This window comes from Halichoerus grypus, chromosome 2 (genome assembly GCF_964656455.1).
Source record: "Halichoerus grypus chromosome 2, mHalGry1.hap1.1, whole genome shotgun sequence".
Classification (NCBI taxonomy): domain Eukaryota; kingdom Metazoa; phylum Chordata; class Mammalia; order Carnivora; family Phocidae; genus Halichoerus; species Halichoerus grypus.
Genome location: NC_135713.1, coordinates 65,159,948 through 65,187,729, shown reverse-complemented (window position 1 = coordinate 65,187,729; position 27,782 = coordinate 65,159,948). Strand labels below are relative to the sequence as shown.

Genomic DNA, 27,782 nt, shown 5'->3' with positions numbered 1-27,782 from the left:
GGTTAAGCATCTGCCTTCGGCTCAGGTCACGATTCCGGGGTCCTGGGTTCAAGTCCCATCAGGTTCCCTGCTTAGGGGGCAGTCTGCTTCTCGCTCTCCTAATAGTTTATTTTTTGCTTTTGTTTCCCTTGCTTGAGGAGATATATCTAGAAATATGTGGCTAAGTTCAATGTCAAAGAAACACTACCTCTATTTTCTTTTAGGAGTTTTATGGTTTCAGGTCTCACATTTAGGTCTTTAACCCATTTTGAGTTTATTTTTGTATATGGTGTAAGAAAGTGGTCCAGTTTCATTCTTTTGATGTGGCTGTCCAGTTTTCCCAGAATCATTTATGGAAGAGACTATCTTTTCTCCATTTTATAGTCTCGCCTCCTTTGTCATAGGTTAATCAATCATATAAGCATGGGTTTATTTCTGGGGACTCTATTCTGTTCCTTTGATCTGTATGTCTATTTTTGCGCCAGTGCCCTATTGTTTTGATTACTACACTTTTGTAGTAGCTCTGGAATCTGGGCTTGTGAAGCCTCCAGCTCTGTTTTTCTTTTTCAAAACTACCTTGGCTATTCCGGGTCTTTTGTGATGCCATACAAATTTTAGGATTATTTATTCTAGTTCTATGTAAAATGCTATTGGTATTTTGATAGGGAATGCACTGAATCTGTACATTACTTGGAAATATATGTATATGTATATATATATTTTTGCAATCTTTCCTTCCAGTTTTCAAGTTTGTTCCATTCTGTTATTTATGCCATACCGTGTCTTCTTTATTTCAACTCTTTTTCATATCTCATATTTTTCCTTGGCTCTTTCCTGCGTTTTCTGGTTCCTATTTCATATTGCTATACTTCTCCTGCTAGCAGTCTATCTTAGAAGTCTTGGTTAGTCAGTTCTAATATTTCTACGGCTGACAGAATTTTGTAATTGATTGCATTGTCTTTCTTTTGAAATGGTTGTACTTTCCAAATATCTTGTTATTTTGGCCTGTAAGCTCGTTTTCCGCTGGGAGTATCAGCTGCCCTGTTAGGCCCTGGGATGGAGGAAAACCACACGCCAATGCATGCTGGTCCCAGTAAGCTGTGGGTAGGAAGCCCCGGACGGCAAAGGAACCACAGTTCATCACTCTTCTCCCACTAAACAGCCCCGCAGGCCAAGGGAGCACCCTTTGCTCCCCGAGAAGCATTAGAAGGAGATGCTCATAAGCTGTACCGCACAGCTCAAGGGGGCAGAGCAGGAGTGGACGGGGAGGAACCACCCTGGCTCCTGAGTTCCACTCATTTTCCTCAGCGCCTCAACAAGGACAGGACTTCTATGCCCAAACCTCCGTTTTAGAAAAAAAGTACAGGAGAATGTTTTCTAACTTGGAGGTATAGAAGCAGGACAAAATGTAAAAGTGACAAAGAAAAAGATTTGATGAGAGCATTTAAGGTTTCCAATGAAACTTTACATACACCCTATCTCTTAGATGTTAACTTTCTCATTCAGAATCGATACGGGTCCCAGTAGGAATGAGTTTCAACTTCCTAATCCTTTTCCTCACATGCTGGTTACCAAGCTTGGTTCTCTACCAAACACAAGGTGTGGCAGGGCAGCTCCCTGACCAAGGCACCTGCCAATGTTCTCAAAATGACTTCCTCAGAGCGCCCCTTTCACATCTTTCTCCAAACCTATGTAAGAAATGAGTACTTTTTTCTTCTAGAAATAATGACTCCTGCACACCAGTGTGAATACTCAGTGACCTGCCAAAATGTGCAGTGCTTCTGCGCCGAGCACAGCCAGCTCCGCTTGAAGACAGGGTCTTGGCAAACACCGGCAATGCCTATGCTACGTCACCGAATTTCCATCTTTTATTATCAAGCACACCTTGAATACATACTTGCTTTGGCTGTTTCCAAGACAGTATACAAAGTAAGTGAGCTGTGCCGAACTCAGTGTTCCTGTTTCTAAGGGGAGGAAGAGCCACAGATGTTCAACGTTCAAGCCTTTGTTCCTATGCCTCTATAGAGGTCCTGAGATGGAGTTCATTTTAGTGGTAGGGCACAAAGCAAATCCACAGATGGAAGGAAACAGAGCAGTTCAGGAAAAGCCAACATACCTTCAGCATGTAGTAGAAGGGGACCCATGACAGGAAGAGGTCAGAGAAGAATTCAGCAATGCTGAACACACCGTACACTACCCAGTAGGTCAGCCACTGGGTATCATCTTCTTTGTTGGGACTCTCTATGGCTTTGATTCTGAAAGGCAATAAAAAGCACATAGATCATGTAGGGAGACCTCCATGAAACACTTTCCAACAGTAGACTTTGACAGCCCGCCCTCCAACCCCAAGCAGGAAACTCAGGCAAATGCATGCACCATGTCACTGAGATAAGAATACAACATAAGGATAGGAAGCAGTGTGGGAATAATAAGACAAGCCATTGGTTACCAATCTTCTGGTCACCAGAGAAACCTGCACTAGCTTTCCCCCGGATTTCCACCCTGCCTGTGCCTCAACCCAGGCACCAGGAGATACCACCAATGACTGGGAACCCCCAAGTGGCGTCCTGACACCAGAGATACATCAAGAATTCTCTCATGGTGGGGCGCCTGGCTGGCTCGGTCGGTGGAGTGTGCGACTCTTGATCTTGGGGTTGTGAGTCTGAGCCCCATGTTGGGTGTAGAGATTACTTAAAAATAAAATCTTAAAAAAAAAAAAGAATTCTCTCATGGTAACTTAGTTCTATGTGCTTTTAATAACTGAGGTATATTATGGGTAAACAGAAACTTCTGTAAAGGAATTTCAGGAACACAGTTCAGATACTGCCTGAAGTCTATAACGTACTTCATGACAAACAAGTGAAAGCAAACACTATGGTGTCCATTTGGTTCCGACTGTCATTATGTGATCCTCGGGCTGTGGTCTCTCCTCCCCTCATCTTAATAATGCGACTTTCTCAGTATCAACTACTGCTTAAACAAATTTCATTCTGCAAATGAATGGAAATAAATTTAAAATCATCTTTTACTTCTGAATCACAGAAATCTCTTCCAGGCCTGGGAATCTCTTCATTCTAAACCTGAACTCCATAATTTTTTTATCCTATCCTGACATATGTCTGGATACTTATCATAACTGATTTGAACTAAAATAGTAAACCAGAAGTATGAATCTTGTTAGCCTATGAGATGGGTTAACTATTGAAAATACTTGGTAAAATGGGTTCCCGAAAGAGACCGTTAGGGCTGCTGAATCATGCTGAGTCATTCACTAAGAAAGCCTCTGAACTGGGAGAAGCAGCTGTGGGTATTATATTTGTTTGTGTGCATGACCGTTTTAAGGAAACAACTAAAGGGGGAAAGCTACAGCTGACTGAGATGAGCGCTGATGGCGTGAGGGAGAGACAGGGAGAAGTGATGAAGCGAACGCTACTCTGAAAGTCAAGAGTAGGCAAAAGTGTTTCAGTTTACACAAAAGAGTCACAAAATGAATTTAAGAGAGCTGCCTGTAAAATAATGGCTTGTAACATGTGGACTATGTCTGTCTGTGTTTTAGCTTTTCCTCAGATAAAAGCTGGCAAATGTAATGGAGGACCAAAGGAAAAGTGCAGGCAAGCACATGAGCCCAAGAACTAACAACGGTATCCCCTTTACAGGTAAGGTCATTTTCCTCCCAATTTAAGTGGATCTTTTAAGTTATCATTTTGATAAAGATTTGTTTCTTATACATCACTCCTGAGCAGAGGGGATGCAGAGTTATAATTCACTTCTGGTCTCAGTTTGAGGAACAAAAGCAATTCAACACTAAATAAACAAACATGATTCAGTCAACAAACATGCCCACACATAAACATAAACTGAAATACACATTCCATGGAAACATTCTGATATTTTCAATTCCATTCTGTGTCATTATTTTTAAGAGGTTAGTCAAGATCTACAGATTCAAAACCAGAAAAGCCACCCAAACAGTTCAAGTTCAGTGCTTCAAGGAATAAAAAAAAAATGGTTAGTCCTCTAACTTATGAACACTATGGATTCAAAAGCTTCTGTGTTAATACTTGGAACACTATGTATTAACACTGAAAAGTAGGAAAAAAGAGCTCAAAACTGAACACACAGGTTGACCATGACTTAGTAGAAAACCAAGGCACATCAAAGAAGACAGGACCACAAAGTCTTATTAAGCTAAAGAGATTTTTTTAAAAAGATTTTATTTATTTGAGACAGAGAGAGGGAGAAAGAGAGAGCACGCATGAGTGGGAGGGGCAGAGGGAGAGGGAGAAGCAGGCTCCCTGCTGAGCAGGGAGCCCTATCTATCGATCTATCAGTGGATTGGGGCTTGACCCCAGGACCATGAGATCATGACCTGAGCAGAAGGTAGATGCTTAACTGACTGAGCCACCCAGGCGCCCTTAAGCTGAAGAGATTTTTAATAGAATTTCTCATATGACTGAAGAATTTAATTATTGTTTTAATTTAAAATAGCCAAGGTTCGTTTCTAAAAATGTCTACATGTCATAACATCATCAATTAGTCACAACAAGTAGAACCTGAGACTCAAAAAGATGAAGTGCCCCAGTCTAGTTATGGGGAGAGAAGAGCTTAAAATTGCCATTTCCTGGTGACACCTGGGTGGCTCAGTTGGTTAAGTGTCTGCCTTCAGCTCAGGTCATGATCCCAGGGTCCTGGGATTGAGCCCCGCATCGGGCTCCCTGCTCAGCGGGGAATCTGCTTCTCCCTCTCCCTCTGCTGCTCTGTTAGTGCTCTGTCTCTCTCTCTCAAATAAATAAATAAAGTCTTTTAAAAAAAACAACAACAACACAACTGCCATTTCCTGAATGCTATTTACTTATATACTTCCTTGTCCAAGTGAGTGGACACAGGTGATTACTCAGCAATACACTCTCCTACCTCATACATATACTAAACCACATTTCAACTCAGTATATCAGAATGAGGATGTAGCAACTTCTCAGGCAACACAGGGACTCAAGAAATCTTAAGCAGTGCTCCGTGCCTTTAGGTCATTTCCATTTTGGTCAACATGGCACAGCTAAAGACTGGGAGAGGTAGGAACCTAATAATTTTTTTCCCCAACATCATTTATTGACCAGACTGTCTTTTCCCCACTTCATATTCTTGCCTCCTTTGTTGTAGATGAATTGACCATATAAGCATGAGTTTATTTCTAGGCTTTCTATTCCGTTCCATTGATCTATGTGTCTGTTTCTCACCAGTACCACACTGTTTTACTACAGCTTTGTAACAGATCTGAAATCTGGGATGGTGCTACCTGCAGCTTTGTTCTTTCTCGAGACTGCTTTTGCTAATTCAGGGTCTTTTGTGATTCCATATAAATGTTAGGATTATTTGTTCTAGTCCTGTGAAAAGTGCTATTGGTATTTTAATAGAGATTATACTGAATCTGTAGATTGCTTTCAGCAGTATGGACATTTGAACAATATATTAGTTCTTCCAATCCATGAGTGTGGTACATCTTTCCATTTGTGTCCTCTTCAGTTTCTTTCATCAGTGCCTCATAGTTTTCAGAGTACAGGTTTTTCACATCCTTGGTTAAATTTTACCTAATAATTATTTAACTTCATAATAGCCCTGTGAAATAGGTATCGTTACTTTCATTTTTGAGGGAAAGACTGAGGCTCAGGGAAGAAAAATAACATGTGCAGGGCTTGTAGCTACAAGTAGCAGAGATTGGGGGTGTCTGGCTGGCTCAGTGGGAGAGCAAGCAACTCTTGATCTCAGGGTCATGAGTTCAAGCCCCATGCTGGGTGGAGAGCTTAAGAAAGAAAAAAGGAAGGGAAAGGGAAAGGAAGAAGAAAGAAAAAAGAAAAGGAACAAATAGCAGAGATTGGATTTACACCCAAAATTAACTCCGACAAAGCCTGTGCCTATTTCACACTATTCCAGGCTGTTTTCCTAGTTAGAACAACTCACCACCAGGCTGTATAACACTTAGCAAAATGTCTGGTACCAAGTAGGCATTTAATAAATATTTATTGCATTAATATAAATACAAAAAAGAGTTCGTGGTCTTCCTTTTGGAAGGGACCACAATGACCTAGTCTTATGCTGAAGAAAACCAAGGCTCAGAAAGGGTAGAGTGGGTCAGAGAAGACAAATAGGAGGAAACGTCAGTCTCAAGGTCCAGATCCTTGGAGAACCCTTCCACCCTCCATCCTGCTTACTCGGGCGGAAGGCAGGCAGAGGTGGGAAGGGCAGGGAGGGCAATTAGAAGTGAACACAACAGTGTACCAAGCTGGTGCCCTAGTCCACTGTTTCTCAAACTTAGATGATGATCCACCTCCACCTAGAGAACTAATTAAACATATACATGCCTGGGTCCTTTTCATACCTAGTGTTCAGGCTCTGGCAGGTAGGGCACAGGTATAGACTTGAAGAAAGTTGGGGAGGTGATCCTAAGGCTGAGCCAAGTTTCAGAACCTCCAGCTCACAGTTCAGTCTCAGCACCACCTCCCCGTCCTTTCTAGGAAAGAAAATCCAAGTGATGGACTTGGAGCCAATCGGCTGTAGCCAAAGGGTAGGCTACCCCTTTCCAGCAATGACCGGGCGGCCAAGAGAGAAGAAAAGCTAGACAGGGAAGGCAAATTGTATAATGTCTCTGCTACAATTAGGATGAGTCACTCTGAGATGATCTAGTACGTTCACCTGAACATTCTCAAATTTGTAAAGGAATTCAAAATAAAAACATCTCCTAACCAAAACTCTTTGCCAAAATTTCAAGAACCAATCTAAAAGGCCTGTATTTGTTTGGCTAGAACACTAACCTCCCCCAGGGCTTTTCAATCCCTAGCTAAACCCTAGAGGAGCTCTGGAACTATCCCAAAAGCAGCTGGCCACTATTCCAAGCACTCCCCCTCCCCCTACAGGCGTGGGCCACTGTCTTACACATTCTCTCTCTCTTTTCCCTTGCCCGCAGTGGGGTATGTTAGCTGAACCACAGACACTGAAGCTGGTTTCAGAACTACTCCTGGGGGGGGCACAGTCACAAAAGTCGGACAGCATGGTCTTAGATCGCTCTCTGCAGACCCTTAACTGGCATATTCTCACTACTGATCCAATGCCTGGCCACCTGGGCTCAGTGCTGGGGACTCTTTGTTCTCTCTCTCCTCAGCCACCTGCCATGTTCCAGGGGCAGGGCCTGGCCTACTTGGGGCAGGTGGCAAAAGGAAATGAGGCCTGGCTGAGCAGCACAGACACAGCTAGGCTGCTGACGATGACCGGCAATACGACCTATGGGAGTGGCTCGCAGTTCTAAAAATTCACAGAGCAGAATTAGAAATTGTCGAGTGTCGAGTTGGAAGCTGTCTTACAAACTCTTCCTATTCTATATTTTATAGACCAAAATATGAAGTTCAAAGAGGAAATATTGGTATTAAAATGAATTTCAACTGAAAATAAAATATTATAGAAGCATGTGTCTACACATTTTTTAAGGGCAGTAATGAACTATGTAAATACATGTTGGTGTGTCCACACAATGAAATATTCTGAAGCCTTTAAAAAGGATATTAACAGAGAAAGATGTCCAAGGTATAGGGTTGAACGTAAAAAGGAGATTACTAACTTTGTGTTTTGAAAAAAAGAGAGGCAGATATATATTTGTATGTGTTTACAGACCAAGAACGGTGTCCAGAAATATATATTTCAAATTGGGTAAAGTTAATCCTGGGCATTGGGATTGAAGAATTTCATTTTAGGTCTCTGTAATGAGCCTGTACTATTTTTTATAACAAGAGGAAGGAAAAAAGATTTCCGTGTGGGGAAAAAAAAATGAACAGCAGACTTTCTACAGCTGCTTCCTCCCATGAGACTAGCTCTCTCTCTCTCGGGCTTTGTTAAACATGGAAGTGAACATCAGGCACTCATTTCATTTCTCTCTTGAGGAAACAGCTCGTGGTTTTCTTACAAACAAACTTCTCTAACAATGACTGGACACACGCTGTTGTGTTTTAGAGCATTGAAAGGCCTTCAATACACACATAAACACAGAAAGAGAAAAGAGAGTCCAATAGGCCATCACATGGAATGGACTCATTCTAATTTTCTATTTAAACAAAGCAAACTATAAAAAATTCGTAGTTACTATGGAATAGCTAGACTTTCCCCTTCCTTCCCAACGCTCATCTGACTTTGCATCATTTCACCATCCTTGGCTTGTACCTTGTAATCTGCTTTTACCACTTACTAGGCACATGACCTTGAGCAAGTTATTCTGGGCCTTAGTGTCCTCATTTGTCAAGCAGGAATGATAAAACTTATCATGTTGTCATGAAGATTAAATTAATACGTGTAAAGCACTTAGAATCAATGACCTGAACCGAGGAAGTTCTTGTTAAATATTACCTTAATAGATAAATACTTGTAACATGATAATAATTTATTATTATTATAGGAAGGCAAAAGACTAAAAGGAAAAGCAAGTGATAAGAACACTCCAGTCCTTCTGGCTAAGCAGAGCTGGTAGAGGGTTAACGGCATTGTTAATAAGGCTAAAAGGAGATAAGAGAATTACCCATGGATTTTAATTATACCTCACTCTCCAAATCCCAAATGCTACAGGGAGTAAAGAGTTGAAATCCCAAAATCCCATTTGCAGGTCAATGGGAACAAACATGGACACTGCTGAGAACATTTTTCAGGCCCATGGTGTGAAGGTGGACAAATTCTCTGCCTTAGTATTGGATTGGTATTGATATGCACAGAACCCACTGGCCAGACCACTGGGCTCCTGTGGCAGGTACCGGCTGCCTCCACCCTTTGTGGCCCATCTAGTTGTTTATACCTTTACTGCTATTTTCTAAGAGCAAGGGCAGGAAGGAAGGGTGGCCAAAGGATAGCATTAAGCACGTGGAAAGAAAACAAAGGTTGCGCAGAGATGATCTTGGGCTTCTAGTATTCTCTCCCTCCCAAACTGAGTCATTCCTCAGAGAACCTAAGGTATTCCCTGCCCCATGTGGTAATCCACCACAGCAAATCAGCGACAGATGCATTCAGACGCAAGCATATACAGAGCCCTGATGTGGCATCTGACATTGTAAGTAAGCCCTGGGAACAAAACAGTGATTCTCAACATCAAAAATAGTTCCACTCCTAATTAAGGAGCACATGTGTGCTTGGGGAAGGGTCCTATGAAGGAGGGTTGTGGAGGCAGAGTTGTGGGAAACTGGAAATCTTAATAGAAACAAAACAGTGAAAAATGGGATTTAATATTTACAAATTGTTAAAATTATACCCAGTGCTTAGGAACATGTATACCACTATACCATAAGAGAAGAAAACCATTAGCTATACCACCACATCTTTATGACCTGGAAGAACAAAATTTTCTTGTCCTCTAATTCTCTTGGAATAATAATGTCTTAAGCTGCTGATACAGGTGTAAGAAAAAATAAGACAGGGAACCAAAAAAAGTGGAGGGAATTAATGAAAGAAAATACTAAGGAGGTTTTCCCTTAATCATTTAAAAGCTCAATAACCTAGAGTTAATCATAACTATGATTAAGTTCGTTTTCTTCTTTGTAGGTCAATAAAAGTAACCACCCTTAATTAAGCACTTACTGATTGCTAGATTCTGTGCTAAGTGGTTGACATATACTATCCACCCCTTTTACTTATAAGAAAATTGAGTTTTATGAAAGTTAAGCAATTTGCGCAAGGGTTAACGAGCTAGGAATTATCAGATCCATATACATATGCTTCTGGTCACTCACAGCAAAGAAATTCTGATACCTACCACCTGTACTGTTCATGGTTTGTGTATAACTTGGTCGCTACAATTCAAATTAGCCAAATAACATAAAATTAAGTAATACATTTCTTCAAAGCACTGGCTTTACTACTAAAACTGGTTGTATCCACCCACAGAATTTTAATTTTAATGAGTCTATTATATTACCAGACAGTGAATCCAAAAAAGCAGTTAATAAAAAAACCCTATAACAATAAACAAACAGCTTTGAGATACGCTGCTGGTAAAGAATAGAAAGAAATCTGCCTGGGATCAATTTGCTTTGTTTTATTTTGAATGTGGTAAATCATATTTAATAGCAAATATTCCAAATTTCAGGATAGATTATTTGAAGCTTGAATATGAAGAACACAGACCATAATGTCTATAATCCTTTTTTTGATATAGCAGATACGTAGCGTGACCATCCACAGCACCCACTGTGCACAGGACTACTTCTGCTGTATTTATCAGAGAGTGTGATATAGGAATTCCTGAGAGCTCAAAATGGTTTTCCTATTCTTTATTACCTATACTTTCTTAAACCTTTATTGGTTTAGAAGAATGTCACTGTGAATCTTATTTGACTCATACAGTGCATCAAATTAGAAGGAAAAAGAATGACATATTTTAAGACATAAACACTAGTTTGTTTCCATGCTGATAAAGAAAAGATTTTTCTTCTTCATGGAAAAAAGGAAGGTAAGAAGCTATGGGGACGCAAAGTTCCACTTGTTTTTCACGGCAGAGCAGTTGTGCTCTCAAAGCAAGAGAGAGGATCCTGCCCATACAATAAAAGCAATTTGCTTATTTACCATTTATATCGTGCCCAACCCTTCTCTCCTATTCAAAAAAGAAAGAAAGAAAGAAAGGAAAAGAAAGAAAAAGATATGAGACAGCTAGCTAGATATGCCTCCTAAATACATAGAAAGTATCTTCTAAGGTGACTCTACAAGAACAGTGTAAAAAAAAAAAAAATGCTCCTTTACTCTTTAATATGGTGTTCCCGTATATAAAATGACCAACTTAGTGAAATACATAAATAAGCTAAATTCACAGGCAAATACACTTTAAGATGAATCTATAAAATATAAAACATCTCTAATGGGACCTAATATTAAAACAAAAACCATCATTCAGTAGCCAAACATTTTGATGTTTAATTATAATGATCTTTTTTTAACCAACTGTCCACCGTTTTGTTTTTTAATGCAAAATGAAAAATTCATTCACAAATATAAAACATGAGGAATGTTGAAGTGTGCAGGCCAGAGAATTCAGGCGTCCCTACACCTACGCCTGGCTTTGCCCCCCACAAACCCATGACCCTGGTCCAGTAACTTGTTTGTGGCCTTAGTTTCCAAATCCGTAAAAGGCAGCTCTCACCCCAGCAGCTTGATCTCTAGGACCTAAACTAGATAACTTTTTTTTTTAAGAGGCTCCACACCCAGTGTGGAGCCCAACATGGGGCCTGAACCCACGATCCCGAGATTAAGACCTGAGCTGAGATCAAGAGTCACATGCTTGACCGACTGAGCCACCCAGGCACCTCTAACATTTTATAACTCAAAACTGAATGCCTTAAACTATTTGATAGTTTAAAAAAAATGTATGCCTAAAGCAATAAAACAGCGGGCGCCTGTGGCTCAGTTGGTTAAGCGACTGCCTTCGGCTCAGGTCATGATCCTGGAGTCCCTGGATCGAGTCCCGCATCGGGCTCCCTGCTCGGCGGGGAGTCTGCTTCTCCCTCTGACCCTAACCCCTCTCATGTGCTCTCTCTCTCTCGCATTCTCTCTCTCTCAAATAAATAAATAAAATCTTTAAAAAAAAAAAAAGCAATAAAACAGCAGATGCGAATCCTACTGGAACAACCTTTGTTGATAAAATTGATGGTTCTGTAAATATAATATCATAAAGTTTAACTTAAGCTCAAGTACCTTCACAGCCTGGACAAGAACCATCTAAACTGACGTTTCCCAGGCAAAAGAAAGCCACATCAAGACAGGCAGGTAGCAGCCTCGAGTTACCTCAGACGTGTAAGTGACTCCTTCACCAGATCACCTGGTCTAACTACCAGAAGCTGCAGGATATATATAGTGGCCATGTGACTGAGAGGCGCTGATAAGCTCTACTCCCAGGAACCAGAGAGTGTGCGAGTGACAGAGTAAAGTCAGAAGAGGTTTCTACAGCCTCCACTTCTACTTCAATTGCTACAAAAAAGCCATTTCATGAACAATTTTTGAAACTGTTTCTCAGCTTCTATATTAACTCATTGGTAATGTTGTCAACAGCCACAAATTACCTTAAAATGCTCCATATGTATTTCTAGTTGTTGGAAATACTGTAAGAAATGAGGAATACTCATTTAAAGTCAGTCCTGAAAAAGAGAAGTCCCAGATGGGGTGGATGAAGGCAAAAGGACAAATAAACTACATCTCCAGGGCCCTCATGAACAGGAAAAAAAAAAAAAAATCATTAAAATCCATACGGAACATTCTAGAACAGAGTATTAGGAATGGGCTCTCTCCCCACAACTCCTTTAGAGCCCAGAAAGTAGATCATGAATAAGTCGTTTAAATCATTCATCTTACTTGCTCCTTAAGACTTTCTTTTCTCTATGGCACAGGCAAGGGGGAGTGGGGGGAAGAAACTAACCAAAATGCTGGCTGTGATTACCTACAAAAATAGTGACATGCTGTTATAAGGACATTTTTATCCCTTTTTCTAGTTTTCTCCACAATTCCATCTTAAAATAGTTTAGCACTATTAGCAGTAATCCTAAGTGAAAACGCAACCGATAAAAAGCCGACAAAAGTAAAATGTTTAAATGTCTAAGATTTCAGGATGTTCGAGGCAAAATTTACAGGATGCCAGTTCCTGGTCCAAGTGCAGAGTCGGCCAGAACGTTGCATGTGCTGCACACCCCCCAGCGAAGTCCGTGTGGGCTGCACTGCCCCAGTCCTGAGCACCCCAGCACAGAGCTCCCGGCTGCCGAGGGAAAAGCTAGTGTAACAGGAACATACTCAGCTTAGTAGAAAATAGATCTACTCCCAAATTCTCATCAATAAAAAAGGACCAAAAAACCCCATAATTACACGTTCTGGAAACACACACACACACACACACACACACACGAAAACAAACACGCCCCTTACGAATGAGTCTGAGAACCACAAATACACATCCTCCAGCACCATCAGGGAAGCCCGACTTTGCTTCAGGTGACTTGCTTTTCTGAAACAAAGTGGCACCCAAATGCCAGTCACACCAGGGCCACTTTCTCAAAGTCTCCTCTGGGTCCCAAACCTCCGGTTGGGAGTCTGCCACTGTAGATCTTAAATGAGATTTCAGTCCTTTGTAACCTATGCTCCCGCACTTTGTCTGCTATGAATCATTAACGAAGAAAATGCTGGGGCTTTTACGTGGGCTTAATTGCATTACGTTCTTGTAGTTATTTTGACAGCGTCTCTTCCGAATTTCCCCCCTCACTGTCCCCTTTCCGATCTGACCTCACAGGGGTGATCCCCAAACATCTTCTCCTTGAGATTCTTTGCCTCCTGATACAGAACTAAAGGCAAGGCCACATTCCCTCAGGAATCCAATTCCGGGCGTCCTCCTCAGATGGGCTTGCCCTGGGAAAACAGAGCAAGTCTCTGCAAATAGCTGGTTATGCTACTGCTCTTGTAAATCAATGCTCTGTAACAAGCGAAAGAACCTGTTAGTAATACATTCTAACTCATGCTCACAGAACACTGCGAATGCCTATGTGTGTGCAGATGTAGGATTTGGGAGGGCAGTACCCTACTTGAGAGGAAAAATACACTGCATGAAGACAATGTATTGACAGTGTCAAATCGAGAAAAGAAGTTCACATCAACAGTTCACTTTTCATCTCTGCCTGGGGTATGGCGTGTATCTGAGATAGCCCAAGACCACACGGAACGTAGTGTAACAGAAAAAAAACACAGACTTTGGAACCAGAGTCCCTGGTTGTTTGGTTGGCTTATTTATTTATTTATTTATTTTAGTTTTTTATTTATTTGAGAGAGAGCGAGAGAGATCACAGACGGAGGAGAAGAGGGAGGGGAAGAGGGAGAGGGAGAAGCAGACTCCCCACTGAGCAGGGAGCCCGACGTGGGGCTCAACATGGGGCTTGGTCCCAGGACCCTGGGATCAGGACCTGCGCTGAAGGCAGACGCTTAACCGACAGAGCCACCCAGGTGTCCCTATTTATTTATTTTAAAAATAAGCTCTATGCCCAATCTGGGGCTTGAACTCACAACCCCCAAGATTAAGAGTCTTATGCTCTGCCAACTGAGGCAGGCAGGCTCCCTGGGTTTAAATACATTTTACCATCTACTAGTTGTGAGAACCTGATCAAGTTATTTCTTCCTGGGCGCCTGGGTGGCTCAGTTGTTTAAGCAACTGCCTTTAGCTCAGGTCATGATCCTGGAGTCCCGGGATCGAGTCCCGCATCAGGCTCCCTGCTCAGCGGGGAGTCTGCTTCTCCCTCTGACTCTCCCCCCCTCTCATGCTCGCTCTCTATCACTATCTCTCTCAATAAATAAATAAAAATCTTTTAAAAAAAAGTTATTTCTTCCTCTGTTTCCTCATCTGTAAAATGGAACAATCACAGTACTTATATCAGCGGGGTGCCATGAGGATTACATGAGCTGTATTTGTAAAGCAAGTACTTAACGGGGTATATAAGTGCCTATTAAATGAAGTGCTACGCAGGTATTCAGCTGTGCAAACTGCTAAAAGCAATAACCTTCTCTGTCCCGGTGGCACAGCTTAAAATGGGCTGGTGAGGACACAGAAGATAAAATGACACATCACTGAAGTGGGCATGAGATTGCAAAAGTGCTGCCAAACATTAGACTGAATGTAGTCACCAAAATGCTGGACTCCTATTTAATCTTTTTGAGCTTGGTACTAAAATACGCCTAACTGTGCTTTCACATTCCTGTGTAGTAACTGAGGTTCCAGACCACGTTTGGCTTCTGGGTGACCTTGGGAAACACACTCTACCTCTCTGTGCCTGGGTCATTTGAAAACTAAAGGAATTAGATTACATGCTTGATCCCTACGGCCCAACTCTGGTAGTCCCAGGAAGGTGGTAGCCTCATCTTTGTGAAAAATATGAAATAAAAAGAAAAATCAATAGACGTTTTTGTAGACTTTTTAAAAAGTCACTGAGTAGGATAAAAAGCAAACTCTCCTCCTTACCTTTCTCTGCAGGGCAAAAATAAAAATAGAAAATAAAGTCATTAGACTTGCTTTCATACTTCCATTTGACCAAAGAAGCAGGGACAAGACTGGCACCCATTCGAGAACCCTGGTGGGGGCTGCCTTAGGTCTCTGGCAACAGCCTCTGCATATGAGGGCACACAGAGCACGCGCTCCAGGGGCGTCTCTCGGAAAGACTCTTATTTGTGCAATGCCCCTGGAAGTAGGGCTGCACCAGGAAAAAAAAAAAAAAAGGCCCCATGTTAGGATTCCAAAGATATGAACTGTCCAGAATAGGCCAATCCACAGAGACAGAAAGTAGTAAGTGGTTTCTGGAGACTGGGGCATAGGACAAAGAGGGAGTGGCTGCTAATGGGTCGTTTCTTTTGGGGGGTGATGGAAATGTGTTGGAATTAGATAGTGGTGATGGATGTACAACTTTATGAATATACCAAACACTGAACTGTACACTTCACAAAGGTTGTGGGTGAATTATACCTCAGCAAAAAAATGCGGCGGCATGGGGGTAGATCTACTTTAATAACAGAGGCTCACACGATGCAGTGGCCTGCCTTCTCTTCCCAGGAACAGAGCGAAGAAGTCAAGAGATGACAGCAATTCTGTCAACAGCTCTTGACAATGAGAAGGCTGGAGTTAGACCTCAGACTGCCCGTACAGGGTGGCCAAAAAGTCTGGAAATGGAGAGGTAGAAGATTGAAGGCCCTGCTCCCGAAGGGAAATGATGTACCCGAAAATAAGAGTAACCAGTAGGAAGAGGGGGCCTCCTCAGGCCCTAACTGCCCCTCCACGAGCGCTGGCCAGGCCCCCAGCCATCTGGATTCCAACACGCCACAACCTGACCCGAAGCCAGGTACGCCGGGGTCCCACCCACAGTTTTCCCGGGGGCTGAGTCATAAGACAAGCAAGGAAGCCATGGGAGCTTCTCCAAATTTGCCTTCTGTGCCCTGCGGCCTCTAAGCCCCGTGCTGACCATTACGTGGTGTGGGCCTCCCCACGACGGAGGGACAGGAGAGGAACCAGCAGGAGCCAGAGCGGACGGTGAGAAAGGCCGAGACTGGCAACAGTTGGGCAGGGTGGCCACTTCCTTCCAGAGATCACGGCAGCCACAATGACCTTAAAATGTAAATCGTATCATGTCACCCCCTATTTAAAACCCATCCAAGACAATCAGAAAAGCTGCAAACTCCCTTCAACCACCTGGCATAAATGCACACTGATCCCCCGGCCGCGAGCCCTGCGTCATGGCACCCGCACCTTCCGCGGTCTCCCTCACCTCTGTCCAGGCGCAGAGCTTCCAGCGCAGCGGCTCTGGGCACCCGCGGCTCCTCCGCCCGGCTCTGCTCTTGGCTGGCCTGGCACCTCCTCATTCCCCAAGCCTTAACTCAAACAGTACCTCAGATAAATATGCAGAGGGCGTCCTTCCTGTTTTTCCCTACCCCAGCTCCCTGTCCATTTTCCTCACAGGGCTCCCTAACCACACTCCGGCCACTACGCTACTATTCGGGAGACGGTTCACTGAAGAGAATGGAGAGCGTGTCCACCTTAGTCCACAGTGCAGCTGAAGTGCTGCCATCGTGCCTGCAGTGCGGCTGGATTTGATTCTTGCTAAATAGATGAACTCGTATTTTTTAGGAGAACTCTGGCTGGGGGGCACAGGGAGAATTATAAGAGGCAAGAGAACAAGTAAAGGGAAGCGGATCACAGATCACATTTTAAGTAACGGATTCTGGTGCCACCAATAACACCATTTTCAACGATTTTCTGCCAGTCACACAATGACACTGGTTAAGCAATGAACAAACTTGATTAGACGAATGTTTAACACTGATGCCTCAGTGATGTTACTCACTGGGGGTCTGTATGCTTTATACCGTGCACACAATCCCATGTCACCTTGACAAAGCAGAGGTCAGGTCGGGTCCCAGGGTCAGCAGGCCATGTTCCCCTCCCTTTCAGCCCATTAAGTGTAACAAGCACCGGTTACTGCTGCCGCTCTACATCGGGGGTTCAAAACATGGGCGGACATTAGAATCCTTTACAGACTGTAAAAGATCAAGGAGCCTTAAACCTCTGAGCCCAGGCTGCACCCCAGACCAATTCCCCAGAATCTCTGGAGGTAGGGCCCACGCATTAGGATTTTTCAAAGTTCCTTCCAATAACTCTGATGGGCATCCAAGGCTGAGAACCATTGTTTTAGGGAAAAGTCCAAATATCCACAGAGAGCAACCTTCACTTAATTCCCTTATGGTCATAGAATGTTATCTTTAATTTAAAGGTGAAAGAGTTGGGTCTACCAAAAGGAAGCATCCTATGAATAAATACCACTCTAGAGATGACTCATTATTTCCTGAATTTTTGCTGAAATCATTAAATTCCCTTTATTAGATTTTTAGCACTTTTCCTGCTCCTAGTATAGTATACTACAAATGTCACTTTGCCTCAGAATATTCAAATAGAAAAGAAAGTATATATACTTGGTGAACAGAATAATTTTAAAACATGTAAAACCCACGTGCCTGACCCACTTAGAAATATGAACGTCTCTATCATTTCACAGAATTCCGAGCAATAGACAAGAGCATTTAGCTTCTTGGAAGTAAAAAGGGCCAATACTATTCAGTTGACTACGCAGGGAATGAAAGAATGACTACAAACACATGATTTAAAACACACACACACACACACACACACACACCAAAAAACCCGAAATTGACTTGCTTTAAAATAGGACTAAAAAAGAGATTCCTGCTAGAATTAATCCACTTCAGGTCAAGGAGAAACATACTAGAGTTCTGTGTGTAGTCACATCTGCTTCCACCCTCACCTGAATCTATGTAGATCCCAGAAACAGACTTTTACTTTAGGAAAGCCCACACCAATGACCTCATCACACCAACAGAGAAGGTTATGTTTTGCATGGGATTATGTGCCAAACGGTACTGACGTGGAAAAGGGTTTTATGCTGTTCAGTATTTCCAAAAATCCATATTTCTTTCTGGCTCAAAATAATTCAAGCAGCTAGGCAGTTACTAAAGTGCCACCCAGGATTTGTTCAAAATGGGATCAATAACCTCTAAAGCACAAACTGGAATAATGCTTCCAACTTTTTTCCCCCCAAACTCTTATTAAAGGAACTCTTGCAAGTAGACTACACAACCAGAAGTAATGTACTTTTATGTTATTTTGTCTGATAGCACAGACATGTCGTGCAAGTCATTTTGAATCAGTGTTGCCTACAAACTTTTCATATATACCGTATTATCAGTCGATTACATTTTATGGAAAACTGCTATTCTTGTACCTTTTTCAGTGATCTGAAAGCCAAACAGTTTTCCTAGTCTGCCCTTCTGTGGTATACACATGAAACCTGGATGGTACTTTAGCAGGTAATGCTGGAAGAAGGTAAATGTTTTTCTCAACATGCAGACAGGAGCTCCAAATTCATAAGCAAGTAGTATCCTAACGTAGCCAGACTTTGTGGAGTGCTTCTAAGTGTCTGCACCAGACGAATACAGTAACTACGTATGTAACTTCAATTTAATTGTTCAAATCAGAACTAACTTCTAAAACATGTTTCCTCCTTTCTAGTCAGATACTAAATTCTAGCTTGTCCTGTAATAGACACAAGATGTAATAAATGTGTTATCTGTGTGTTAGCCTCCCAGCCGAAAAGTTTTTCTTCCTTTATCTCTATGGGTGAGAAAAGCTGCAGAGACCAATTCAATGAAAATAAAACCCACCAGCTTTCTTGGGTAGAGCTACAGACTAAAACAATTCATTTGTGGTGAAGAATTCTGATTTGAATGAATGAAAACACGAAATTGTAGAATATTTTCAAAATAAGTACTGTAGAGTAAAAACCTCAAATAGTAATAAATTCAGATCCTACTCTGCTAAGATTCATTTTTAAGTTTAATTATATAAATGAGTCATTTATATAACCAGGGAGCTATATTAGGGATGCATCTTCTAAGGTTGTTTTTTGGGGGCACCTGGGTAGCTCAGTCGGTTAAGCGTCTGTCTTGGGCTAAGGTCATGATCTCGGGGTCCTGGGATGGAGCCCCACGTCCTTTGGGCTCCCTGTGGGGAGCCTGCTTCTCCCTCTCCTCCCCACTCCTGCTCTCTGTTGCTATCTCTGTCTCTCTCTCTCAAATAAATAAATAAAATCTTAAAAAAAAAGGTTGTTTTTGTTTTTATACTAGGGTCAATGTTTTCCATTTGACTGTAGTAAGTGGCTAGTCTTTTCAAAATCAAGAAGGCAAAATTCTCCACAGTGTCTGAATTAACAGTAATTCTGAATTAGGGAAGTCTCATTTGATGGGGTTTTACTAAGTATAAAGTGAAATACACATTAAAATAATTATTAAGGAGAAGGGATCAGCTCTCTGTACCCAGCTGAGATTTCCCCAGCAGTAAAGGCAGGACGACTTTGTTGTAGCACTTTCCATCCGTGAATGCATTACAAGGTACCCGCCCCGCCAGCATAATCCGATGAAATAAGCATTTCGGCTAGTCATCAGGAGATCAGGCATCAAATTAGGGCTCTAAAATGTGTAACCTTAAGCACTTTCTACCCTCTGGTGCACTGACCGCTCTCCCAGGAAAATGAGGATGTGTAATAACTAGGGCAGCCCTGGATGGGGGATGGGGAAGGAAGGGGAGGAAGGGAGGGTTGCAGGGGGGAGCCACTTACGAGACGTAGGCTGGGTAGCCAAATCCTATCAAGTTGCAGAGGAGCGAGGCTCCATAACCGAACACCAGGTACAAAGCCAACAGCCCGATGACACCTGAAGACACGAGGAGAGAAGTGGGGCCGGTGGCACAAGACGCGCGACTCCGGACAGCCCCCGCCCTACCGCAAGGCTTGGCCTAGTGCAGGCGATCGAGAAAAACAAACCGCCCTAAGGCTGGGCCCGGGCCTTTACGCGGCTTTGCAGTCTGTCTGGGGATACCCGGCAGCCCCTACCTTCGCGCCCTCCCTCCCGCAGGGGTCCCCCGCCGTGCAGCTCACCCGCCTAGGGAACCCCGCTCCACAGAGGATCTGGAGAGGCCCCGACTCCCCCGCCCGCGGCCCCTCCCGTCCGGGGGGACACCCTTCTTCGTGCTGAGCTCCATCGACAGGCTGGTAGGACCGTGGCCGCGCGCACTCCCGCAGGAGGCCCCCTCCACTCTGCGCCAAGCCTGCGCACGGCCACTGGGACTCGGGGACAGACACGTCAGCGCCGGCCCTCCCCGCGCCCCGGACACCGGCCAGCGCTCCCCCCACCCCCGAGCCCAGGCGCCCCGGCGGGGTCTCCGGCCCCTGGCCTGCCGGGACGGCCAGATCGGTGCCGACGATGCCGCTCGCCCCCATCTGTCACCAACACCATCTCCTCCGAATCCCCTTCCCGCTCGCTTCCCCAGCAGCTGGTGCAGCAGCTGCTCCCGGGGCTCGGCCACGGGCGGCGACCGCGCACCCACCGATTGCGATGTATCTCCGGTTCACGCCGGTCCTGCCCTCGAGCTTGGCCAAAAGGTCGGTCATGCAGTTCTTCTCCTGCAGAAACCGGTCGAACCTCTGTCTCATGGCCGCAGACATGGCGAGGACCTTCGCGCCGCCGCCCGGGCTGCTCTTACTGCCGGGTGGCCGCAGAGCCGAGGGACTGGGGCGGGGGCGGGAGGCGGGCGGGGCGGGAGGCGGGCGGGACCCGCGCTTGTTGACGCGTCCCCCTCCCGGCGCGGCCCCCCTCCCGGCCGCGCCCCGCCCCGCCCCCCGCGCCCGCGCCGCGCGCTCCGCGGCCGGCGCCACTCCTGGCCCGGGCCCCCGCCCCGGCCGCGGCCGGACGTGTGCCTCCCTGGCAGTGGAGAGGGTCCGGAGCTGCAGCGGCTCCCGGCGGGGCAGCCTTTTTCCACGGAAGGTAAAGATGAGCGATGACTCCTGTGAGCGCCTTGCGCAAATCGCACTAGTGCAAAAGCAGGTGGAAAGGGGGAGGCAGGCGCCCCTATTGCTCCCACCCGCAGCATAGTGGGACTGGTTTGAACGTGGCTATCCTGCAGTGCTAACCCTGCCGCGGCAGTTAAATCTAACAATTGAAATGTACGACCACCCTTAAAGAACTCTGTCGGAGACCTGCTTTTTCCCTCGTTGCCGGAACCCAGCATAGTTTTTCTCAATAGTCTTTTTGGAAAGACCCTTGAAGAGACTTAAGAGACCCTCCTCTGGGGGACACCCTTTCCGAGAAAGTGCTGCACTACCTAAACCTTTTTGTGGTGGAGTTGAATTTGATTGATATCTGATACCCTGGAAACGTTTCCACCCCCACTCCCCCACCCCTTGCCCCCGCGGAGACAGTCGTTTGCCCTTGCCTAAAAGCAAAATTACCCTGAAGAAGGTAATCCAACAATTAGGGCAGGGCCTCGCGTGACTGCCTTCAGAACGTCACGCTCATGCTCTTCCTCTACCTAAACCCTGGCTCTGGTTATCTCTCACCATATTGTTTCAGGAAACTCCTTTTGAAATTATCTTTGTGACTCCTATGATCTACACAGCGGGGTAGAGTTTTCCTCCTTGCTTAAGCTTCAAAGCTCCCGGTTCCTTACAGACTAGAGCTCCCGTTCCTCAGTATGGCCTTCACCGGCCGGGCACACAAACTGGCCCCCAGCGTTTCCTCTTTGTCCCACAGAACCCCTCTGCTCTTTCACGTTAACTGCAGCACTGCCTTCCACTTCCGCAAAAAATAAAAAAATAACTTGCCCACTCCTAGCTTTTCCCTTTTATGTTAATTCTCCTTCCTCTTTTCTTCCCTAGAGATTCTTAGCTCAATTCTCTCAGCACTCCCACCGCCATCCAGCCACATCAGTGAACAAATTAAACCAAATAAAAAATTATTGGGATTATTGTGATAGTCTCCCAACTGAGCTGTCCATTTCTGTCTTTACACCTACAGTCAATTCTCAATGTGTCAGCCAATTGGATCTTTTTAAAGATGGGTCAAATTGTGTTCAGCGCAAAATCCTTTTGCTCCCAACTGTTTGCTCTGCACTGTCCAGTAGCTTCCCATCTGTCATAGGTGATGTGGTTTATCCCTCTCTCTTCTAATTTCACCTACTACCTGCCTCCTTGCTGTGCCTCAAACAAGCTGAATGCATTCTTGCCTCTGGCCTTTCGGTCTCCTTCTATCTCCATGGGTTTCAACTAGGAGTGATTTTGCCCCATACAGGACGTGTGGCAATGTCTGGAGACATCTTTGGTTGTCAAACTGATGGTCACAACTGGAGAAGTGGATGCTGCTAGCATCTAGCAGATAGTGGCCGGGGATGCTGCTAAACATCCTACAGTGTACAGGACAGCCCTCCCACAAGATTATCCAGCCCCCCATGTCAATAGTACTGATATGGGGGAACCCTCCTGTATCTCAAGAGCTCCAGGGAACTACTTAACTGTCTCCTCTCACTTTGTAGGTCTTTGCTCAAATGGCACCTCAGTGGGGCCTTCTCTGATCCTGAATTGTAACCCCCAATGCTCTCTGGCCCCTGTCTGGCTTTATTATTCTCCATTTAACTTATTATTTTTATTTATTTATTTTTTAAAGATTTTATTTATTTATTTGACAGAGAGAGACAGCGAGAGAGGGAACACAAGTAAGGGGAGTGTGAGAGGGAGAAGCAGGCTTCCCGCGGAGCAGGGAGCCCCATGCGGGGCTCGATCCCAGCACCCTGGGATCATGACCTGAGCCGAAGGCAGACGCTTAACGACTGAGCCACCCAGGCGCCCCTCCATATAACTTATTATGTCTGACATTCTATATGTCCTACTTTTAAAAAAATATATATTTTTAAATGATGTTGTTTTATTCATTTATTTTAATTCCAGTAACGTTAAAGTACAGTGTTATATTAGTTTCAGTGTACAATTCAACAGTTCTATACATTACTCAGTGCTCATCAAGGTAAGTGCACTCTTGGTGGCTTAGTCAGTTAAGCGTCTTCCTGCAGTTTAGGTCATGATCTCTGGGCCCTGGGATCAACCCCCATCGGGCTCCATGCTCATCTGGGAGTCTGCTTCTCCCTCTTCCTCTTTCCCTCCTCCCACCCCATCCCCCACCCCGCTTGTGGTCTCTGTCTCTCTCATTCTTTCTCTCAAATAAATAAATAAATATTTAAAAAAAAGGTAAGTGCCCTCTTTAATCCCCATCACCTGTTTCACCCATCCCCCACTCACCTCCCCTCTGGTAACCATCAGTTTGTTCTTTATAGTTAAGAGTCTGTTTTTTTCCTTTGTTCATTTGTTTTGTTTCTTAAATTCCACATATGAGTGAAATCATGCGGTATGTCTTTCTCTGACTGGTGGACTTTGCTTAGCATTACGCTCTCTAGATCCATTCATGTAGTTGCAAATGGCAAGCATAGAGGCCACTTTTAGGCAACAGGCCTGAGCAGTGGAAACTTGAGCAAGGCAGAAGGGCCCACAGTGACCGCTGACCTGATGCAAACAGGCTTATTAAGCCATAGCCCCTAACCAGGCACAGTGCCTAAGATTACCAAAAATGGTAAAATTCCATAGTTTCCCATATTCCCTTACTCTCCTCTATAACTCTAGCCCCTTACCACCGCCTCATGGCAGTCTCTCCTTCGCTGTCTTGCCCACAGCTCCCTTGCCGTGTATTCAGTAAACTTCTGTCTCCTTTGTTCTGCCGTGGGTGAGTTCTTTCACCACCTGTGCTGCGGGCCCCCACCCAATCCAGATGCCCCACAGCAAGATTTCAGTCATTTTTATGGCTGAATAATATTCCAGTGTGTGTGTGTGTGTGTATAAAACCTCTGATTTATCCATTTACCTATCAGTGGACACTTGGGCCACTTCTATAATTTAGTTATTGTAAATAATGCTGCAGTAAACACAGGGATGTTGAATTAGTGCTTTTGTGGGGTTTTGGGGTAAATGCCCAGTAATGTGATTACTGGATCATATGGTAATTCTTTTTTTTTTTTTTTAAGATTTTTTTATTTATTTGAGAGAGAGAGTGAGCAGGGGTAGGGGCAGAGGGAGAGAGAATCCTTAAGCAGACTCCCTGCTGAGCATGAAGCCAGACACGGGGCTCGATCCCTGAGATCATGATCTGAGAGGAAATCAAGAGCCAGCCACTCAACCAACTGAGCCACCCACGCGCCCCACAGTAATTCCATTTTTAATTTTTTGAGGAATCTCCATACTGTTTTCCACAGTGGCTACACCAGTTTGCATTCCCACTAACAGTGCAAGAGGGTTCCTTTTTTTTCCCCATCCTTGCCAACACTTCTTGTTTCTTGTGTTTTTGATTTTAGCCATTCTCTGACAGGTGTGAGGTGGTATCCCATTGTGGTTTTGATTAGCATTTCCCTGATGATGAGTGATGTTGAGCATCTTTTCATGTGTCTGTTGGCCATCTGTATGTCTTCTTTGGAGAAATGTCTGTTCATGTCTTCTGCCCATTTTTAAATTGGATTATTTGTTTTCTTTGGTGTTGGGCTGTATAAGTTCTTTGTATATTTTGGATACTAGCCCTTTATTGGATAGGTCATTTGCAAATATCTTCTCCCATTCAGTCTTTTAGTTTTGTTGATTGTTTCCTTTGCTGTGCAGAAGCTTTTTATTTTGATGTAGTCTTAAGAGTTTATTCTTCCTTTTGTTTCCCATCCCTCAGGAGACAATAGAAAAATATTGCTATGGCCAATGTCAGAGAAATTACTGCCTGTGCTCTCTTCTAGGATTTTTATGGTTTCAGGTCTCACATTTAGGTTTTTAATCCATTTTTAATTCATTTTTGTGTGTGGTGTAAGAAAGTGGTCCAGGTTCATTCTTTTGCATGTAGCTGACCAGTTTTCCCAACACCATTTGTTGAAGAGACTGTTTTTCCCGTTGCATATTCTTGCCTCCTTTGTTGAAGATTAATTGACCAGATAATGATGGGTTTGTTTCTGGGCTTTCTATCCTGTTCCACTGATCTATGTGTCTATTTTTGTGCCAGTGCCATAGTGTTTGATTACTACAGCTTTGTAGTATAATTTAAAATCTGGAATTGTGATATCTCTGACTTTGTTTTTCTTTTTTAAGACTGCTTTGTCTATTAGGGGTCTTTTGTGGTTCCATACAAATTTTAGAATTGTTTGTTCTAGTTCTGTGAAAAATGCAGTTGGTATTTTGATAGGGATTGCATTAAATCTGTAGATTGCTTTGGGTAGTATGCGCATTTTAACAATATTTGTTCTTCCAACCCATGAGCATGGAATGTCTTTCCATTTCTTTGTGTCGTCTTCAATTTCATTCATCAGTATCTTATAGTTTTCAGAGTACAGGTCTTTGGCCTCCTTGGTTAGGTTTATTCCTAGGTATATTATTATTTTTGGTGCAATTAGCAATGGATTTTTTTTTCTTAATTTCTCTTCTACTGCTTCATTATTAGTGTATAGAAATGCAACAGATTTCTGTACATTGAAGGAAACAACACATGTTGGCAAGGATGTGGAGAAAGGGAAACCCTCATATGCTGCTGGTGGAATGCAAGCTGGTACAGCCACTCCAGAAAACAGTATGGAGGTTGCTCACAAAGTTAAAAAATAGAGCTACCCTACGACCCAGAAATTGCACTACTAGGTATTTACCCAAAGGATACAAACCTAGTAATCCGAAAGGGTACTTGCACCCCAATGTTTATAGTAGTAATGTCCATAATAGCCAAAATATGGAAAGAGCCCAGATGCCATTGACAAAGGAATGGATAAAGAAGATGTGGTATGTATATATACATTGGAATATTACTCAGCCATCAAAAAAATGAAATCTTGCCATTTGCAGTGACATGGATGGAGCTAAAGTGTATTATGCTAAGCAAAATAAGTCAATCAGAGAAGACAATTATATGATTTCACTCGTGTGGAATTTAAGAAACAAAACAGAGGATCATGGGGAAGGAAAGGAAAAATAAAACAAGACAAAATCAGAGAAGGAGACAAACCATAAGAGACTCTTAACTATCGAAACAAACTGAGGGTTGCTGGAGGGAAGATGGGTGGGGGTATGGGGTAACTGGTGATGGGCAATAAGGAGGGCATGTGATGTAATCAGCACTGGGTATTATATGCAACTGATGAATTACTAAACTCTACCTCTGAAACTAATAATACATGATATGTTAATTAATTAAATTTTAAAAAAAAGAAATGCAACAGATTTCTGTACATTGATTTTGTATCCTGTGACCTTACTGAATTCATTTATCAGTTCTAGTAGTTTTTTGGTAGAATCTTTAGGGTTTTCTATATATATAGTGCCATGTCATCTGCAAACAGTGAAAATTTACTTCTTCATTACTAATCTGGATGCCTTTTATTCCTTTTCCTTGCCTGATTGCTGTGGCTAGAACTTCTAGTACTGCGTTGAATAAAAGTGGTCAGGGCGCCTGGGTGGCTCAGTTGGTTGGGCGACTGCCTTCGGCTCAGGTCATGATCCCGGAGTCCTGGGATCGAGTCCTGCATCCGGCTCCCTGCTCGGCAGGGAGTCTGCTTCTCCCTCTCACCCTACCCCCTCTTGTGTTCTCTCTCTGTCTCAAATAAATAAAAAAATAAAAATAAATAAATAAATAAATAAAAGTGGTCAGAGTGGACATCCTTGTCTTGTTCCTGATCTTAGTGGAAAAGCTCTCAGTTTTTCACCATTGAGGATGATGTTCGCTGTGGGTTTTTCATATATGGCCTTTATTATGTTGAGGTATGTTTCCTCTAAACCTAGTTTGTTGAGGGTTTTTATCATGAGTGGTTGTTGTACTTTGTCAAATGCTTTTCCTGCATCTATTGAAAGGATCATATGGTTTTTATTTTTTCTCATTAACATGATGAATTGTGTTGTTTTGCGAATATGGAACTATCCTTGCATCCTGGTAATAAATCCCACTTGATCATGGTGAATGATTTTTTTTTAATGTATTCAGTTTGCTAATATTTTGTTGAGGATTTTTTGCATCAGAGATATTGGCTTGTAACTCTGTATATTCTAATTTTTAAATTAGAACATTACATTATAAGCTCCACCAACGTAGATATTTTTGCCTCTTTTGTTTACTTCTATATCTCAAACACCTAGAATAGAGCCTGGCACTTAATAGGTGTTCAGAAACTATTTTTTGAATGAATGGATATGTAACGTGCATTGTACTACCCAGTACTCTTTTTTTTGGTTGTTTTTTTTTTTAAAGATTTTATTTATTTATTTGACAGAGAGAGAGCACAAGTAGGCAGAGCAGCAGGCAGAGGGAGAGGGAGAAGCAGGTTTCCCGCCCAGCAGGGAGCCTGATGCGGGGCTCGATCCCAGGACCCTGGGATCATGACCTGAGCCGAAGGCAGACGCTTAACGACTGAGCCACCCAGGCACCCCTGTACTACCCAGTACTCTTAAGTGCTTCATGTCCTAATTCATTTAATCCTCATGAAGCATGAGGCAGTTACTATCTGTTTTATCCTCATTTAAGGGAAGAAAATCAGGTATAGCAAACTTTGATGATTAATAAATGTCAGAGCTAAAATTCTTACCCCTTTTTTATACTGCCAATATGGGTTGAACTGTGTCTTCCCCAAAAAAGATATGTTGGAATCCTAACCCTCCATACCTCAGAATGTGACCTTTTTGGAGAAAGGTGTTTACAAAGGCAATCAAGTTAAAATGAGGTGATTATATGGGCTCTAATCCAATATGACCGGTGTCCTTATAAAAAGGAAGATCCTTGCTGGCTCAGTCAGTTAAGCATCTGACTCTCGATTTTGGTTCAGG

General features: G+C 43.4%; 2 protein-coding genes across 6 annotated transcripts in view; one reads left to right on the top strand and one right to left on the bottom strand.

Annotated features, from left to right (window-relative positions):
- REEP5 (receptor accessory protein 5) overlaps positions 1-20,671 on the bottom strand; it is a 35,891-nt gene extending 15,220 nt beyond the window's left edge. The window contains exons 1-3 of one of the 2 annotated variants that reach the window (XM_036087360.2): positions 20,462-20,671; positions 19,695-19,788; positions 2,096-2,234 (exon numbers count right to left, since the gene is read on the bottom strand). In XM_036087360.2, coding sequence (XP_035943253.1) covers positions 2,096-2,234; positions 19,695-19,788; positions 20,462-20,579 — 351 coding nt within the window. In that variant the 5' untranslated portion in view covers positions 20,580-20,671. The remainder of the gene's footprint in view (positions 1-2,095; positions 2,235-19,694; positions 19,789-20,461) is intronic. The other variant, XM_036087359.2, reaches the window with a different exon arrangement.
- An 89-nt stretch (positions 20,672-20,760) lies between these two features.
- The window catches only part of DCP2 (decapping mRNA 2), a 113,343-nt gene continuing 106,321 nt past the window's right edge, over positions 20,761-27,782 (top strand). For all 4 annotated transcript variants that reach the window (XM_078066941.1, XM_036087356.2, XM_078066939.1 and 1 more), the window contains exon 1: positions 20,761-20,898. The gene's annotated coding sequence lies outside the window, so the exon portion shown is untranslated. The remainder of the gene's footprint in view (positions 20,899-27,782) is intronic.